A 15,840-nucleotide genomic window follows, 5' to 3' on the forward strand; every position below is an offset into this window, starting at 1 on the left:
CAGATGAGGGCAGGAAACTGGACTGGCCGCTGCCAGGAAGGATCTGAAAGGAGAGAAGCAGGACAGCTGAAGGGTATGCCGTTGTCCCATAGCCCTGTGGGTGGTAGGAGGTAGGCCCTGAGGGCCAGCCTCATGCTGACAGCATTCCCGAGCCCTTACCGCTTTGTGAGCTTTGGGTAACACCTGGAGCTGCTACAAAGACAGTCACAGTTTCAGCCGCTTAACCTCGGTCACCCAGCCAGCAGGCAGACACAGGACTAACGGTCTGCCTCTGTGATCTCCCTCACACTTGACCGCTGCTTTCATGAAGGTGTCCCTCGCAAGACCATTCCTGCCTTTCCCCGCAGTCTCCCACAGAGTGCCTGCCACTCAGAATGAGAAGCTTCTGGGCATTATTTGTTTCGCTGACGCACGCATTTTGCAACCCCACAGAACATTCTGCAGGGCGACCGGAGATACCGGGGAAGCAGCTGCAATAGCTTTCGGCACCGGTTGCTGGCTCAGGGATTGCCTTGAGTCATGGAAAGTCCCTTCCCCACATAGACTCCAGTTTTCCATTGGCTTCTCTTGCTGCTAAAATAAAACCAGGCGAATCTCCCAGGCATGCTGCGTGAACAGGTGCAGCTGCCTCCTCTGTGTTTGTCAGAGGCGCAAAGAGCTCGTATTTTACAGACATAGTCTTGCTCCCCTGGCTGTTGAATCTCGGTTTCCTTCCAACTGAGAAGCTCTCTTTACTTGTGAGTGTTCTCAGTCAAGAGCCTCCACCCTCCACTCTGTTACCTGCCAGCTTCACTCGGCCCTCAGAGTTAGCCTGGCCTTTGTTTTTAAGGAGCAAAGCACACGTGGCAGAGGGTTAGCATAAGTGTTGTTTTAGATCCCAGTGATGTTTGGAGGCTCCTGACATCCCCATTGGCCCTCCTCTACCCCAGCGCTCACAGTGGCATCCCAGATGAAGCACAACTAACGTCCAAGACCAGGCTGGCCTCAGACTCACAGAACTCCGCCTGCCTCTGCCTCCCAAGTGCTGGGGTTAAAGGTGTGCACCACCACCGCCCGGTGGAAATTCTATTTTTAAAAGCAGGCTTGGTCTGGGGCTTTTTGGTCCTGCTGCAAAGAACAGAAATGGCCGGGACATACGACATTATAGTACAACAAGACACAACAGAACACAAGAACACGGTGGCACAGTCGTCCTTCCTCTTCCCCTTCCATAGGGCCCTATCTACTGCCCTGTTTTCATTGACTCTCTGCCCCCGAAACAAGCTTCCAAAACAGGTAGTGTAGCTTTGTGTTTATTCACTCATGCCACAGGGCTGTTTGGATGGGCTTTCATTACTGGTTTATTTAGGATGCAACACCGAGAGGACTGCTTTGAAAGAATCCACAGTCTGCCATAAGCAATCAGATTTGAACTTGCTTCCTTTTGTTTGTTTGTTTGTTTTGAGACCTGGTCTCACTGTAGCACTAGCTGGCCTGGAACTCAACTTTGTAGACCAGGTCGGCCTTGGGTCATGTGGCCACCTGCCTCTGCCTGGGCTGGGATTAAGGGCTTTAGGCACAACATCTCACTTGTTTGCAACTTTCTTGCTTCCGAAAAGATGTTTGAGTAGGATGGCCATCTAACTGACAGTGTTCATAGGACCCACAGACACCAGCAAGTTCTGAAGTAATGAAGAATAACAGAAAATCAATTGCAAACATGAGATCGTTTGGGAAAGAAAGACAAAACACACGAAATTATTCATGGAAATTATCTTTCCTTTTTAAAATCAAGAGAACCTTGCCATTTGAACTTTCAAAGCACATGTTTGAACAGTATGCAGATAGTTGAGATAAAGAATAACAACCTTTAAAAAGAGGAATGCCCGATTCGCTTCCTTAATAAGTGATCAAGAACGCACGGATGAGGAGAGACTTCAGTTTCACAAGCAAATAGGCAGGTGTGCCTATTTTCTGATAACACCATACTCCAGGCAACCAGGAAGCCCGGTTAAATGGGGCTTCTCACGGGGTTTGCCAGACGATGTGAGAGAAGGGAACTAGAACGCTGAGCCTTCTACATCTTAGAGAGATGCAGTGTTAGGTGACCGGATCAGCTCTGATCGCTGCAACCCAAGCGGGGGAGGAACATGTGTCCATCCTGAGTGACATCTACATAAGTGACAGGCAGGAGGCTCAGGGGTGGAGGACTCCAGGGTAACATTGCTGGGAACAAGTCATTTCCCTGCAAAGGGCACACAGACACAGGTTGAGCTGTGCATGAGAGGACACCAGGCCCTGTTGCTTTGTTGAATTTGCTCCAGGATCCAGACTCCTTAAGCTGAGGAGAGCTGCCTGCCCAATGCTCAGGCACCTAGCACAGTCTGTCACTGATCTCGCTTCTGCTGTAGTTCCCTCCCTTCCTTATCCATCTTGGAACTGGTAGAAGTCTACGGAGAAAGGGGGCCCTTCTGAGAAGGCCGCACCAGTGTGCTGGGTCACCCTCCAGTGGTAAGATGAAGACACTTGGAAATCGGTGATCCCCAGACCTTGGGGCCAGCATTGTCCATTCGCTCAGAAGTGCTGGTGGCAAAGTCCCATCCTGAGCATTTCCAGTAGTGCCAGGAACCTGGGTGGGTTGTTCAGCATTCCTTCTGAATACTTGAGTTACCAGAAGGTCTGTCTCAGTTGGGTGGGGACTTGGTCCCATTTCTGCACCTTATCTGAGGATCACACCCTCAGAGGTTCCGGGGGAAGTGAGACGGTGCTTTAGGCTTTACAGGGGTGGCAGTGGCCACACCAGAGATTCTAGGTGGGAGGTACAAGTAGCTAGTTTTCCAGCCAATCAGTGAGGATGGAAGCGGCCGAGGCAGCAAGCGGGCCTGATGCAGCTTGTGTCCAGACTGAACTCTAAATTGCAGACAGAGATTCCTGAGCCTCCTGGCTTTGCCTCTGCGCACAGCAGGCCTTCCATTCTCCCATTCTTCTCGGGGTGCAGCTCACCCCAAGTTTGAGCCTTCCTGTGTGAATGCAGACACGGTTGACTCCCCAGAGACCAGTGGAGTGTCTGGCAGTGGACATGCTGCTGTGGTCATATTTCCCACGAAACAGCACCAAAGTGAACTGGGCCTTCTCGCCCTGTGATGCTGGAGGCTCAGAAGACAGGGATCTGGTCTCGGCGAACCACATCCAGGTCATCATCCAGGGTCAGCAACACCTGAAGTGAGAGGGTTGGAGATGGGAAGGGAACAAGTCCTGGCCACACCAAGTTCCCGCTTCCTGCCGTCCACAGACTGGAAATGGCATGGCCCCTCACTTGTTCGCATATTTTTGGCAGTGATCCACAAGGTCTTGCTTTTATCTGGGGTTTAGTATGACTAAATTGCAGCTCATGTGTAAATTTCTTGAAATACCCGTGAAGAGGGTTCTCATGTGCTATGCTTGATACTAGAGACACAGTCGAGGATGAAAACGGCATCCATCCCCTGCCCTAGAGCTCCCATTCAGGAAAGGTCCTTAAACAGGAAGGAAGCACATGAGGCAGGATGCAGTGTATTTCACAGACTATGTGTGAGGGTTACAACTAAACCAGGGAGTAAGTATCGGAGCTTGAGGTGGAGGATGGTAGAGTATTTGAGTAAGGTGGCCTGGGTAGTCATTACTAGAAGGTGACATATAAAATTCATCGGAAATGAAGTATTGAGGGTTTCTGTACAAGAAATGGACCATTCCTACTTCGCCCTAGTCCCTCCCCACATGAAATCACTAGCCCCACTCTGTTATCCCATTGTCGTCCTATCAGAAAAGTCCAAGTCACGGAGATTGGGTGTACTTCCCACTCTGGTCACTAGAGGGAAGCCCTGCTCCACTCTTGTGATTGCATGGCTGGCCTCTGGGGATGATAGGCACCTAATTATTTTAAATTAAGAAATTTTTAAAAAGGACTAAAGGATGCCGAGGATGGTCATCTTAAATTAGCATAACTACTAATGGATTCTGGGAAGGGCACAAGCAAATCCCAGGAACCCTAGATTAGGAACATGCTGGCTGGGTGGCTTCCTGAGCTTCTCTAGGAACTCAATCTTTATAAGATACACAGTGAGTCTGGAGGAAGGGAAGGAAGAGAGTCTATCATGAGAAGCAGCAACCCCACAAATTTTAGTGAATGCCTTAAATGGTTCCTGAGGGAATTCTGAGCATTTGATTCCAATAACCAATTCTGTCCCGGGCACTGTGCAACTCAGGGAAAATAATTTTGTCACTCTCCTGTGTGTGCAGAAAAAGTAGAGGAAAATGAAAGTTGTGGCCTCACAGAAGTTACAGTAAGAGAAAAAAGATACAGGGAGATGGTCAGAGCAGGGAAGTGGTCAGCGCAGGGAGATGGTCAGTGCATTGAACTGCGCAGGGTGGTGGTCAGCGCACTGAATTGCAATGAACAAATGCAGAGCGTAACTGGAGGGAATGGTAGAGGCTGAGGATGGACAGCAGGGAACGTGCAGGACTGCAGAAGGCGGGAGAGCAGCAAGAAGCCCCGAGTGACTCACTAGGAAGGAGAAGAACAGGGCCGTGGCAGAGAGGAAGTGCCAGATGTCGTGGTCATCAAAGAAGTCCAGCAGCACACACTCTTGGTTCTTCTCCCGGGATTCTGCTGGGGTTCCCTGCAGGAAGGGGATGCAGATGTGGGCAAGGTCCCACGGTTCAATCCTTTCAGGGTTTGATTTTGAGGAAGCACCCGGAACGTCAGCTGCTGAGGGTCGTGTCCAGTCGCTCTCAGCAGCGCTACTTATCCCAGAATGGAGACAGCCCAACTGTCCGGAGTGCACTGATACGGTTTCTGAGGGCTCAGTTTTCCTGTCCTACCCCTGCATTTATTGGAGGATGACGGTTTCTGAGGGCTCAGCTTTCCTGTCCTACCCCTGCATTTATTGGCGGATGACGACCACGATGGAAAGGAGGTGACAATATACTAATCAAGCATTAAACATCCCTGGGAACAGACCATAAAAGAATTAGTGAAGATCATATGTGCCGTGCCCCACAATGGAAAAAACCGCTCAGTAATTAGAAGACACGCTGGTGCAGGACCATAGCACGGATGACCTAGGAGTCATTACACTGCACTCTGCATGAATGAAGCCAGACTCGGGGGCCACACGACGTGTGGCTCTATCTCTAGGAAAGCAGTTCTCAACCTGTGGGCCGAGACCCCCACAGGGGACACATGTCAAATATCCTGCATATCAGATGTTTACATTATGATGCATACCAGTAGCAAAATGACAGCTACAAAGTTGAAATGAAATAATTTTATGGGTGGGGCCACCACGACACGAGGAACTGTATTAAAGGGCCACGGAATTAGGACGGTTGAGAACCACTGCTCTAGGAAGTGCTCAGACTGGGGACTGCACAGCCACGGAAGGTAAGTTAAGGCTGCTAAGTATTGTCGCGTCTTTGCGAGACAGAATGGCTGCTCGTGAGTTTTCTTTCTGTGGTCACGGAGATAGATGCTCTAAATTCAGATGTGCTGATACGGCTGTGGTAGAGAGTGGAGACATCCTGTTTGTGCTTCAGACACAGCACTGGTTTCTGAGGGCTAGCTTTCCTGTCCTACCCCTGTATTTATGGATGAACGGTGACTGTGCTGGGAAAGATGGTGACAATATGCTAATTGAGAACAGGCCACCAGAGACCTGGTGAAGATCACATGTGTGGCATCTCCAGGGCTTGCAAGTTCATGTAGCATTACCCTGGTCATGCTGACTACACGTCGCTTGCCTTTTCTCTCCCAAAGAAAGCTGTGAACTTAAACGATGGGGGAAAGATGAGAAGCAATGAATGCAGGGGAGGGAGAAGGTCCAAAAGGTCCAAAAGGCAGGAGGGAGTGAGAACTGCTCAGATCAAAGAAGGGGCCTCTTACCTCCCAGCTGCTGAGGTTCTGAAAGAAAAAGTACAGGGCCGCAGCCCACACCACCGCGGTGGCCACGATGCAGAAGAGTGGTAACGGGAGGATCTTTTCGGAGCTGCGGAGCTGCGGAAAGATGCAAACCACTGAGGCTGCAGCCCCAACTGTGGGCAGGCTCCCCGCACTGCCAGCTCCTCCCTTGTGCTCACCTTCATGATGATGTAAAAAGCCAGGTACAGCAGCAGGTTGAAGATGAAGATGCCCAGCATGTAGGATGCAAAGTCCCTGGGCCGGCAGAACAGTCCAAAGAAGGCACTGTAGGTGTGGTATAGGGTGTTGGCGGTGCGTGAGCGGATTGTTAACCACTGTGGGAGTTTACTAGTTAAAACTGCACTTTAAAATACAATCGTACGTTTTGGGATGACGGGGATACAGTCCGAGACATGCACGGGAGGTGAGCTTGGCATTGTGTGAACGTCATAGAAAAGCCAAGATGGCCATGTCACCAGGCCATACCATCTTTTGTGTACGTGTGGTCCTCTGGTAACTGAGATGTCTTTGGGTGGTGAGTAATAATTACACAACTTAATGAGTGATATGAATAACTTTCAATTGATCACTCTTTGCCAGAACATTCCTCTGCAGTGCCTTCACAGTGGTCTTGTGAGTAAACACAGTTATCGTTCCTCTCGGGGTGCAATGGTTTTCCCAGAATCCTTCAGCGTTTCATGATTACAAACAGCACTGTCAGGAATAAGGGAATGTTCCAGAATGCTGCCTTTGTTTTCATTTAAGTCCACTGGTTCCTCAGAACAGGTGGCTGCCAGTAGGATTACCTCAGTAACCGGCTTGACAACATTACCAAGTTAATGCCAGCTGTCCGTATTTAATTTAGCACTGAAATTTACTTTGACCGAGGGTGAACCTTAAGTCTGTTTAAAATTTCTACTCAGTATAACAAAATATTGATAACTTTTCCTTCCTGAGTCAGGGTTTCTCTGCGTATCCCTGGCTGTCCTGGAACTCGCTCTGTAGACCACGCTGGCCTCTGCCTCCCGAGTGCTGGGATTAAAGGTGCATCAACACCCAGCTGTAGCTTTCTTCATCTCCTTATTTGAAGTTTTTTCTTTAAATAAATATACGTTTAAGACCTACAGTGTGGAGGGTGGGTGGTACACACCTGTAATCTCAGCACTCCAGAAGCTGAGCCAGGAAGATTGCCAGGAGCCTGAGGCTAACCTGGGCTACAAAGTGAGGACCAAACAAGCCAGGTCTAGATAGAAAAACCCTGTCACAAACAGACAAATAAAAACAAACAAACAGTGTAACACAAAAGGAAACAACTATATCATGGCTCCAGGAAACAAAAAGCAAAAATTGACAAGTGGGATTTTACAAAATTAGAAAGCTTCTACATAGCAAAGAGTTCACAGAGGAAAGAGACAAGCATCAGAAAACAGGAAAATAGCTATTAACAATCCTGGATTAGTTAATCTTGGGCTAATATTTGTCCTCGTTAGGTTTTTGTCATTCTAGGGTCATCTAGGAAGAGGAACCTCAATTGAGAAAATGTCCTCATCAGGTTGGGCTGTGGTGTGGGCAAGTCTGTAGGGTACCTTCTTGATCAGTCATTGATGTGGGAGGGCCCAGTCCACTGTGGGTGGTGTCACCCCCGGGGACAGGGTCCAAGGTGTGCAAGAAAGCAGACTGGGTAAGCCAGTGAGCATTGCTCCTCTCCAGAGCTGCTATGTTTCTGCCTCTGGGTTCCTGCCTGGGTTCCTGCCACCAGCTCCTTCTAGGACTTCCCTTCACGATGGACCACAGCAGTGAGCTGACATCAACCCTCCCCTGCTTCCCTTCACGATGGACCACAGCAGTGAACTGATATCAACCCTCCCCTGCTTTTTGTTATGTTGTTTAGCACACCAATGGAAAAGCAAACCAAACAACATCCAAAATAGAAAAAAATTAAAAAAACAAGGAATACAATTTAAAAATGGGCAGATGTGGGAAGGGGATATGGCTCAGAGGGTAAAGTGCTTGCTGCCCAAACAGGAAGACCTGAGTTCTAGTCCCCAGCACGACAGAACACTCCAGTAACCCTAGAAGAGACAGGTGGACCCTGGAACCTCATTGGCCAGGCTGTCCAGTTGAAATACTGAGAAATATGAGGGGTACAATACAGAAAGACAGCCAATGCCTCTGACTTCTGCAGGGAGCTCCCTAGTGTATGCACCTGCATGCGCACACACACACAGACATTGAGGTCATTGGCTACAAGGGAAACGGAAATCAAACCCAAATGAAGGAAGACTAGTGAAGACTGGAAGTTGGGAAGTGGAGGGACAGATAAACCGAAGATGGAACACATGTTTTGAGATATCACACTAAACTACATTTGTGCATATATATAATCATCACGTGTTAATTTTAAGTGTAGTGAAATCTATATTGACATAGTGCTTCATCAGGATTTTTCTTGTCTCTGTTCTGTCTGCTTTCACTGTGCTGGAGGATTGAACCATTTGTATTTTATTAGATGTCCAGGCTGGCCTTGAACTTAGGCTCCTCCTGCCTTCCATCCCCATAGCCGAGTTACAGCGTGCACCAATCTGTTTCCATCCTCCTCATCTGACTCACCGGTTTACAGTTCTAATTTGGGATCAGTGCTTGCCTCGCTCGGTTTTATTTATATTTTAATATTAGATTGCCTTATTAGGCTAGCCTTTGTCAACCCCTGTGGCCCTCACACATGGCTATCTAAATTTAAATCAGTTAAAACTAAATAAAAATTGAAAAGTCCATTCCTCAAACACAGGGACCGCATTTCAGCATCGCAATGCCCACATGTTAGTAGTTCCCCTTAGGACTGTGCGGTACTGAGCATTTGTGTAACTCCAGAAGGCTCTATTGGGCTATGTTGGAATAGTTACTATTTTCTCAGCCCCTCCTTGTGTTAACCTTGCTTTTCAGGGACTGTTCACCCATTTTGTGATAAAAAAAAAAGCTCTAATTTGAAATTCACACATTAACTGGAGAACAGCTGTCTTTCTTCCACGCCAGGCCCTGACATCTCTCTCCAGTTGGTTAAATTTTCTTTTGTGTGTCCTAATAAGGCAATTGCATTTTCAGAAGAAAGACTCTGCCCGTCTCTCAAATTGTATTCCTAAGTATTTCAAGTGCAAAGCTGTTATTAATGGCCGTGAATTTTAGAGTCCAGCTGACTGTGCTCAAGATTATTCATGCAGTGCCATCCTTCCAGATTCTGAAATCCTCGGTTCACTTAAAACTCTTGGGTGGCCTTTCCTCAGATTCATCAATTAGCAATTTGATATGTGTGCTGTTTGGCTCTTTCTCTCTGTGCTGTCTGTGCGCTCTCTCTCTCTCTCTCTCTCTCTCTCTCTCTCTCTCTCACACACACACACACACACACACACACACACACTTACAGACCCCAAAGGTTTTCTTCTTCAGGGCCATGTGGGAATTATTCCTTTAGGGAAAAGACATAAATAAATAATGATCTGTAAATAGATGCTCACATTCATAAATATGGGATCTGTAAATACTGAAGATTGTCCATAGATTGCTTCCACTTGAACACATGTTCACATGTATGGTCTTATTAAGGGAAGTAGCATTCTAATAAGAAGGTAAGCATGGTCTTGGACTGGCATGCAGCTCTATGGAAAAGCACTTGTTTAGCATGCAAGAGACCCTAAGTTTTATCCACATCACCAAACAAACAGAAGGATAAAGGTGAGCCAGACACTGTAGCACATGTCTATGATTCCAGCAGTAAGGCGGGAACAAGAGGCAGCCTGGGCTCCTGTCCGAGAGCTATTCTTTTCAAATAACATTCATATTCAGTCACTCTATATACATACGGAACAGTAGAGAAAGAGATAGCCCCTCTTCCAGGGAAACATGGAATTATATTATGGGACATCAAACCTTATACCTTATTGGACCTGACATCCTACAGAGCTGTGTGAGGAAGACGAGGCCACTGATCTTGTCTTGTGAGTGAATTGTGTCCTTATGTATATCAGGAACGAGGGGGGAAATCAAAAGTCACAGAGCTAGAGAAACATATTAGCTGAGAGTCGTGAGTAAAAACAGCCGAAGTTACTTATTTTTGCGATACCAACGAAGCATTTCATGTGTTGGAAGTGAGGAGACTACATAAGACAATCTCAGCTAGCAGAGAATGCGCATCTGTTGCACCTCTGTTGCATCTGTTCACCTGGGAAACAGGACAGGAGGATGAAAAGGGACAAACTGCAGGAGAATGACATCACACACGCACACACACACACATACACACACCACAAATGAAGGAAAAAGTATTCTTATAAAAACTAATGTCTCCTCAATAGTTATTATGCAAAATTCTACAAGATAATTTTAAATTATGTTTTTTGGACTTATGGGCAAAGTGCCTTTTTTCCCCTCCCCCTTTTCTTTCTTTCCTTCCTTTCTTTCTCTCAGTCATTTATCCATCCATCCATCCATTCACCCATCCATCCAATCAATTTGTCCACATAGATATTTGTCTGGTTGGGCAAATTCTATCAATACATCAATGTTTTTGAAAAAGCCCTCACCAGTACACAAGAGCTTCCTAGTGCATTTATTTAATTAAAATATTTTACTTATTTACTTATTTGTATCTATGAGCATATTATGGTGTGTGTATGTGTGTGTGTGTGTAGGTCAGAGGACAGCTAATGGAGTTGGTTCTTGACTTCCACCGTGTGGGTTCTGAGGATTGAACTCATGTTGCCAGACTTGACAGCAGGTGCCTTTACCAACTGATCCATCTCTCCAGGCTCCTAGTGGGTTTTTTGTTGTTGTTTTGATTTTCCATTTGTTTGTTTATTTATTTATTTATTTAACAAATGGAAGGACTACCTAATACTTTTTTTTTTTAAATCAAGCCTCTGGGACAAACAGGTCTACAGTCTCCTTAATTTCAGATTTTCTTGTAAAAATGACAGTCCAAGAGCCCTAAACTGAGCGTTGCAGATATTAACAATGATAAGAACGTCACTTCTCGTAATTCTACTTACAAGGACCAGTTAACCAGATTCCCTACAATGAGCAGCACCATCCTGTCCTGGAAAAGAGAAAGCAGAGTGTTAGAATAGAGGCCGCTTTGCTATCTACTCACTACTCACTGCGGTGAAAGCGTCCCCCATGGGAAAACTGTGACTTTGTGGGAAGGACACCTTCTGGGGTTCACACTAATACTGAGTCAGGCTGAACACCAAGACCTGACCACAAAAGGATGTAGAGCAGCTCTGTGTAAGAAAGTGTGACCTGCAAAGCAGGGTTGGCTGTTCCCAGAGAGCAGCTGGACCCACTTCTCGGCAGGAGGTTGGTGACATGTACTCATCACTCAGTAGTGGGGATTCTGCTGTCACGTCCCCGTGGCCTGGGCTGCACAGTCAGAACTAAATGTAGGAACTAATTTTTACTCCTAAGCCACAATCTTAACCCTGAAGTTAAAGAATGGGGGTTCGGGAGATGCAGGGGAACTGTCCACATGATTAAGGTTCCTCCGAGTGAAACCTATTCTCCATCTTTTTCTGCCCCTTTGCGACTACTTAAAGCTTCTAGGTATATTTAATTATATTTGCATGTGCATAGCCACTATCTCTCATTTTTACCAATTCTCAGCTTCCCAAGTGAGCCATCCGATATAAAAGAAATGTCTTTTTTTTTAAAAAAAAAATCTTTAATCTGAGTTCTTATGAGGCAGAGGCAAGAGAATTCTGAGTTCGAGCCAACCTTGTTCACATAGCAAGTACCAGGCCAGCTTGGGCTACATAGGGAGACCCTGTCAAAAAATAAAACCAGACAAAAGGTTACTTACTTATTGGAATAGTGAAAATCTAAAACCCTGATTGGAAATGCTGGTGAGGATGTGGGACCATCAGAATAGTTTGTCCCTGATGTGTCGGAATACAAACAGGCTCTGCTACTTTGGGGGACAGCTGGCGTTTTGTTCTGTTTTTAACCCCAAGACTAAATACCTGTTTACCACCTCTTCCATCAATTTCTCTCCAGGATATGCGTCCCAATGAGTTGAAAACATAGGTTCAAGAACCCCCGCCCCCATGACTGCCATATCAACTTTATTTGTAATTGCATGAACCTGGAGGCAACAAGACCATCTTCAGTGGGTGCACAGATCAATACTTGGTAGCACTATAAGACCATGGAGCACTACTCAGAACTATAAAGAAAAGAGCTGTCATGTCATGGAAGCAACAGAGAGGAAATGTGAATGTGTGTTACCAAGTGAAGGAGGTAAGTCTGGGAGCAGGCGTCACATGACTTAAGTCCAGTCCCATGACACACTGAGAAAGGCAAAACAAGAAGGCGACCCTCTAGAAGCAGATCAGAGGTCGGCACTGCCAAAGGAAGGAGAGGTAAACAGGCAGGGTGCAAAGGGATGTTGGGCAAGCCAGACTGGTCTGCAGATGCCAGACTGGTCTGCATGATGCTGTGTACACTTGGAAGCTGCCATTAAGTGTTTGTCAAAACCCAAGCAAAGGACAAGGCAGGAGTGTGTGGCCCACAGATGGATGAAGAGGCCGATGCTGTTCCATGCAACAGCCTGATGAGAATGCTTGTAGTAGAGACAGCTATGCATGTGTAGGAGCCCTCAGCGTGTGGGGAATCTTGAGCCTTCTGTTCTGTTTTTGCTGTGAAGCTAAAATTGTTCTACACTTTAGACATTAATTGCCCCGCCTGGCCCTTAGCCCAGCATGCATAACTCCCCAGATACTTGTTCTAACGGGCTTTATAGTTCCAGCATTGAGAAAACCCCTGCTTCAAGTCTCTCAATTTTTCCTGCCCAAGTTTTGGAGGCTAAGGGGTCTCTGTATTTCTTGATGTAGAAATCCTTCTGGTTATAAGATCATTAACTGGGTTCTTGCTGAATTCTTGTGTTCCAGGGAAGAAGACAGCATCAGATCTGAGCACAGAACCATACAGAGACCAAGTCTTAGGGCTCAGAGGATGCTGGTTACTCTCAAGGTCAATGGCCTGGACTCTGAGGCAGGGCTTTGGCCCCAGTCTCTCAGGTTTAGTATAGACATGGATAGTATGAGAGCTATAGGGGAAAATTTAAAGAAATATTTCCAACCACCAAAACACAACCACAGTTTACCAATGTTCCTGCTGTCAGAACATACGGAGGTGAAAAGCTGGAAAGTTACCAGTTGTGCTGGGCGTTTTTCGTCAACCTGCTACAAGTTTGTGCCATCTGGGAGGAGGGAACCTCGACTGAGAAAAATGCCTCCATAAATGCAAGCAGGTGAGGTATTTTCTTGATTAATAACTGAGGTGGAAGGATCCAGCCCACTGTGGGTGGTGTCATCCCTAGGCAGGTTGAGCAAACCATGCGGAGCAGCCACCGAGCAGCATTCCCCCAGTGTCTCTGTTTCAGGTCCGACCCTGAGGTCCTGCAGTAACTGACTTTGATGAGGAGTACAAACCAAATTCACGCTTTCCTCCACACGTGGCTTTGGTCTAAGTGTTCCGTCACAGCAACAGTGAGCAAACTGACACACTAATGGAATCGGCCAGAAGGAACTTCTTAGAGCCATGCAGGTTCACACCTGCTGTCCTGGTAAAGCTATTAATAGTGTGACATTTTCATGAGGTCACATCTTTGGATTATCCGTAAAGACATCGTACCTCAATCCTCCCCACAGTCATTATCACCATTTAAAAGCTTGGTATATTCCAGCTGACACGCCAATATGGATGGGGTAAATTCCAAATGGTCTCACCCTACATGAAGAGCTATGGGTGGCCAGTGGCTCCCAGAAGAAAGATAACCAGTTTCCTCCACGGAGGAGCTCCCTTACAGGTTTCCAATCCCAAGTGATCAGCCCTGGACACATGTACGTATTGGCAGCACGAAATAGATTGAGTAGGCTGCACATGCATGTGTGTGTCTGTATACATCTACACATCAATGGAACAGTAATATTTGAAAAGGTCATGAATTTGGGAGGGGAGGGACAGAGGCAGTAATGTGGATGAAGTGCTCACGTGTGATGCTCTCAAAAAGGAAAATAAAACTAAACTGTATATACCACTTAAAAAGTTTGGCGTGTATGTGTGTGTGTTTTATATATTTCCTTTATAGACTAGCAAATATTTTTCTATCAAAGCAGGACCATGGTAGCTTGCCTTTTTAAAAGAATAGCAACGTGATTCTTTCCCCACTGACTGGACCACAGCCACCTCAGGCCATCTGGTTCTTTGGCTTTTTGGAGGTCTGAGTCACTGCCCCAAGCCTGGCCCTCCCCTGCCCCTCCGCTTTGGGAGCCGGCCAAAGAACACAGGAACATGCACATACCATATACAGAGGTCTGCTGCACTGCTGGACACAGTCCATGTAGAACACCATAACAGCCCTCCGGAAGATCCCCAGATCTGTGTTGACACAATTACATGATGAAAACACACTGAGAAAATACACATACTGGGAAGTGACGTGACCGTCATGTCTCAGATGACTAGGGGTAAGAAGGGTGCCATCGGCACTCGATCAAAAGGCATGAGACTGCTTTGCACCTGATAGGTGAGCAGTAAGTACATGATTAGGACAGCAGCTTTCAACCCACAGGTCTTGAGCACTTTGGGGGTCAAACGACCCTTTCAAAGAGGTCGCCTAAAACCATCTGAAACCACAGATATGTATATTAAGATTTGTAACAGAAGCAAAATTACAGTTACAAAGTAGCAACGAAAAATAATTGTGTGGTTGGGGCTGACCACACATGAGAAGTGTGCTAAAGGTCACAGCATTGGGAAGGTTGAGAACCACTGCTCTAGAAAACACTGTTGTCTTGGAGGGTGTGTGCCATGCCCGTGGATCATATAACGGAAAGGCTGCCAAGGGAAGTGAATGGCAGGCAGCTGCCACCCTTGTGCTTCCTTCGGCTAAGCTTAAAGGTCACTCTGGTGAGGTGTCTGTCAGTGGAGATGGAGTGGAACCCTCGAGTCTACCTTAAAACATTCGCTCTCCGTAGTGGGGATTGGGGGCCTTAACTTGTAAAAGTTTCAGCCTTCACTTCTCGGTGCAGTCATGAGTTGCTAAGTTCTGAACCAAGAGCTCCCGGGCTGCACGAAGAATGGACAGAAAGAGTACCAGTACGGAAACAGGATGCAGAACTATTAAGGGATGTAAGTTAAGAGGGGGCGAGAAACACAGAAAGGGTTTTGCAAATGTAGTCCTGCAAAAGGCATGGTCAGAATGGAATGGCTTCAGTGTAAGAGTTCTAGGTCAAAGGAAGGCTCTCTTCCTGCGAGCTATTCATGTCTTGACATCAAAAGCGTGACTGAGTGTACCAGAGCCAGCACTGCTGGGAGTGGACGTCCAGCTCTGTCGGGTCTCTCCCCTCCCCTTCCAGGTTAGTCTGTGTGTGAATTAACCCAGGAGAAAGGAGACTAGCCATGTGCTAGCCCAGAAGGGATGGACCCCAGCATGGTTTGTGATGCAGACTGCCTTCTGACCCCACCTTTGAATCCCCCTCCCATGCACTGCTTGACCTGGAAGGGAAAGCCAGGGGGCAGAGACAGTCAGGCAGGATTAGAAACAGTTCAGACCCCTACAAAGGGTCGCAGGGCATTACCTGTGTCAGACACATCTGAATCAGTGGGAAGCAGAGAGGAAAGAAGAGAGAGAGATGCTCTGTAAGAAGGAAGCCACACGGGTAAATCACCTCTCACTTTGTCTGTTTTCCTTAAAACAATGGGTTACTTCGTATTTGTAAAAGTGATGCTTGCTCTCCCATGAAGGACATGGACTCTACCTGTCTCAGACACTCAGAAAGCCCCTCCCTGAAGAGTAGGCAGAGGAACCTTTCTCTACCCTCCTACTTCAGGGACCCGTCTTCTCTTATGAACAACCCACGAGGTCTAACTCCTAG

General features: G+C 46.9%; 1 protein-coding gene across 2 annotated transcripts in view; it reads right to left on the reverse strand.

The window, feature by feature from the left end:
- Positions 1-1,737: 1,737 nt before the first annotated feature.
- Sidt1 (SID1 transmembrane family member 1) overlaps positions 1,738-15,840 on the reverse strand; it is a 91,996-nt gene continuing 77,893 nt past the window's right edge. Inside the window, exons 20-26 of one of the 2 annotated variants that reach the window (XM_085685594.2) lie at positions 15,544-15,558; positions 14,265-14,341; positions 10,957-11,003; positions 6,094-6,199; positions 5,900-6,010; positions 4,524-4,637; positions 1,738-3,196 (exon numbers count right to left, since the gene is read on the reverse strand). In XM_085685594.2, the coding sequence (XP_085541720.2) occupies positions 3,134-3,196; positions 4,524-4,637; positions 5,900-6,010; positions 6,094-6,199; positions 10,957-11,003; positions 14,265-14,341; positions 15,544-15,558 (533 nt within the window). In that variant the 3' untranslated portion in view covers positions 1,738-3,133. The remainder of the gene's footprint in view (positions 3,197-4,523; positions 4,638-5,899; positions 6,011-6,093; positions 6,200-10,956; positions 11,004-14,264; positions 14,342-15,543; positions 15,559-15,840) is intronic. The other variant, XM_085685595.2, reaches the window with a different exon arrangement.

The sequence above is a fragment of the Myodes glareolus genome, chromosome 2 (assembly GCF_982192425.1).
Source record: "Myodes glareolus chromosome 2, mMyoGla1.1, whole genome shotgun sequence".
NCBI lineage: Eukaryota > Metazoa > Chordata > Mammalia > Rodentia > Cricetidae > Myodes > Myodes glareolus.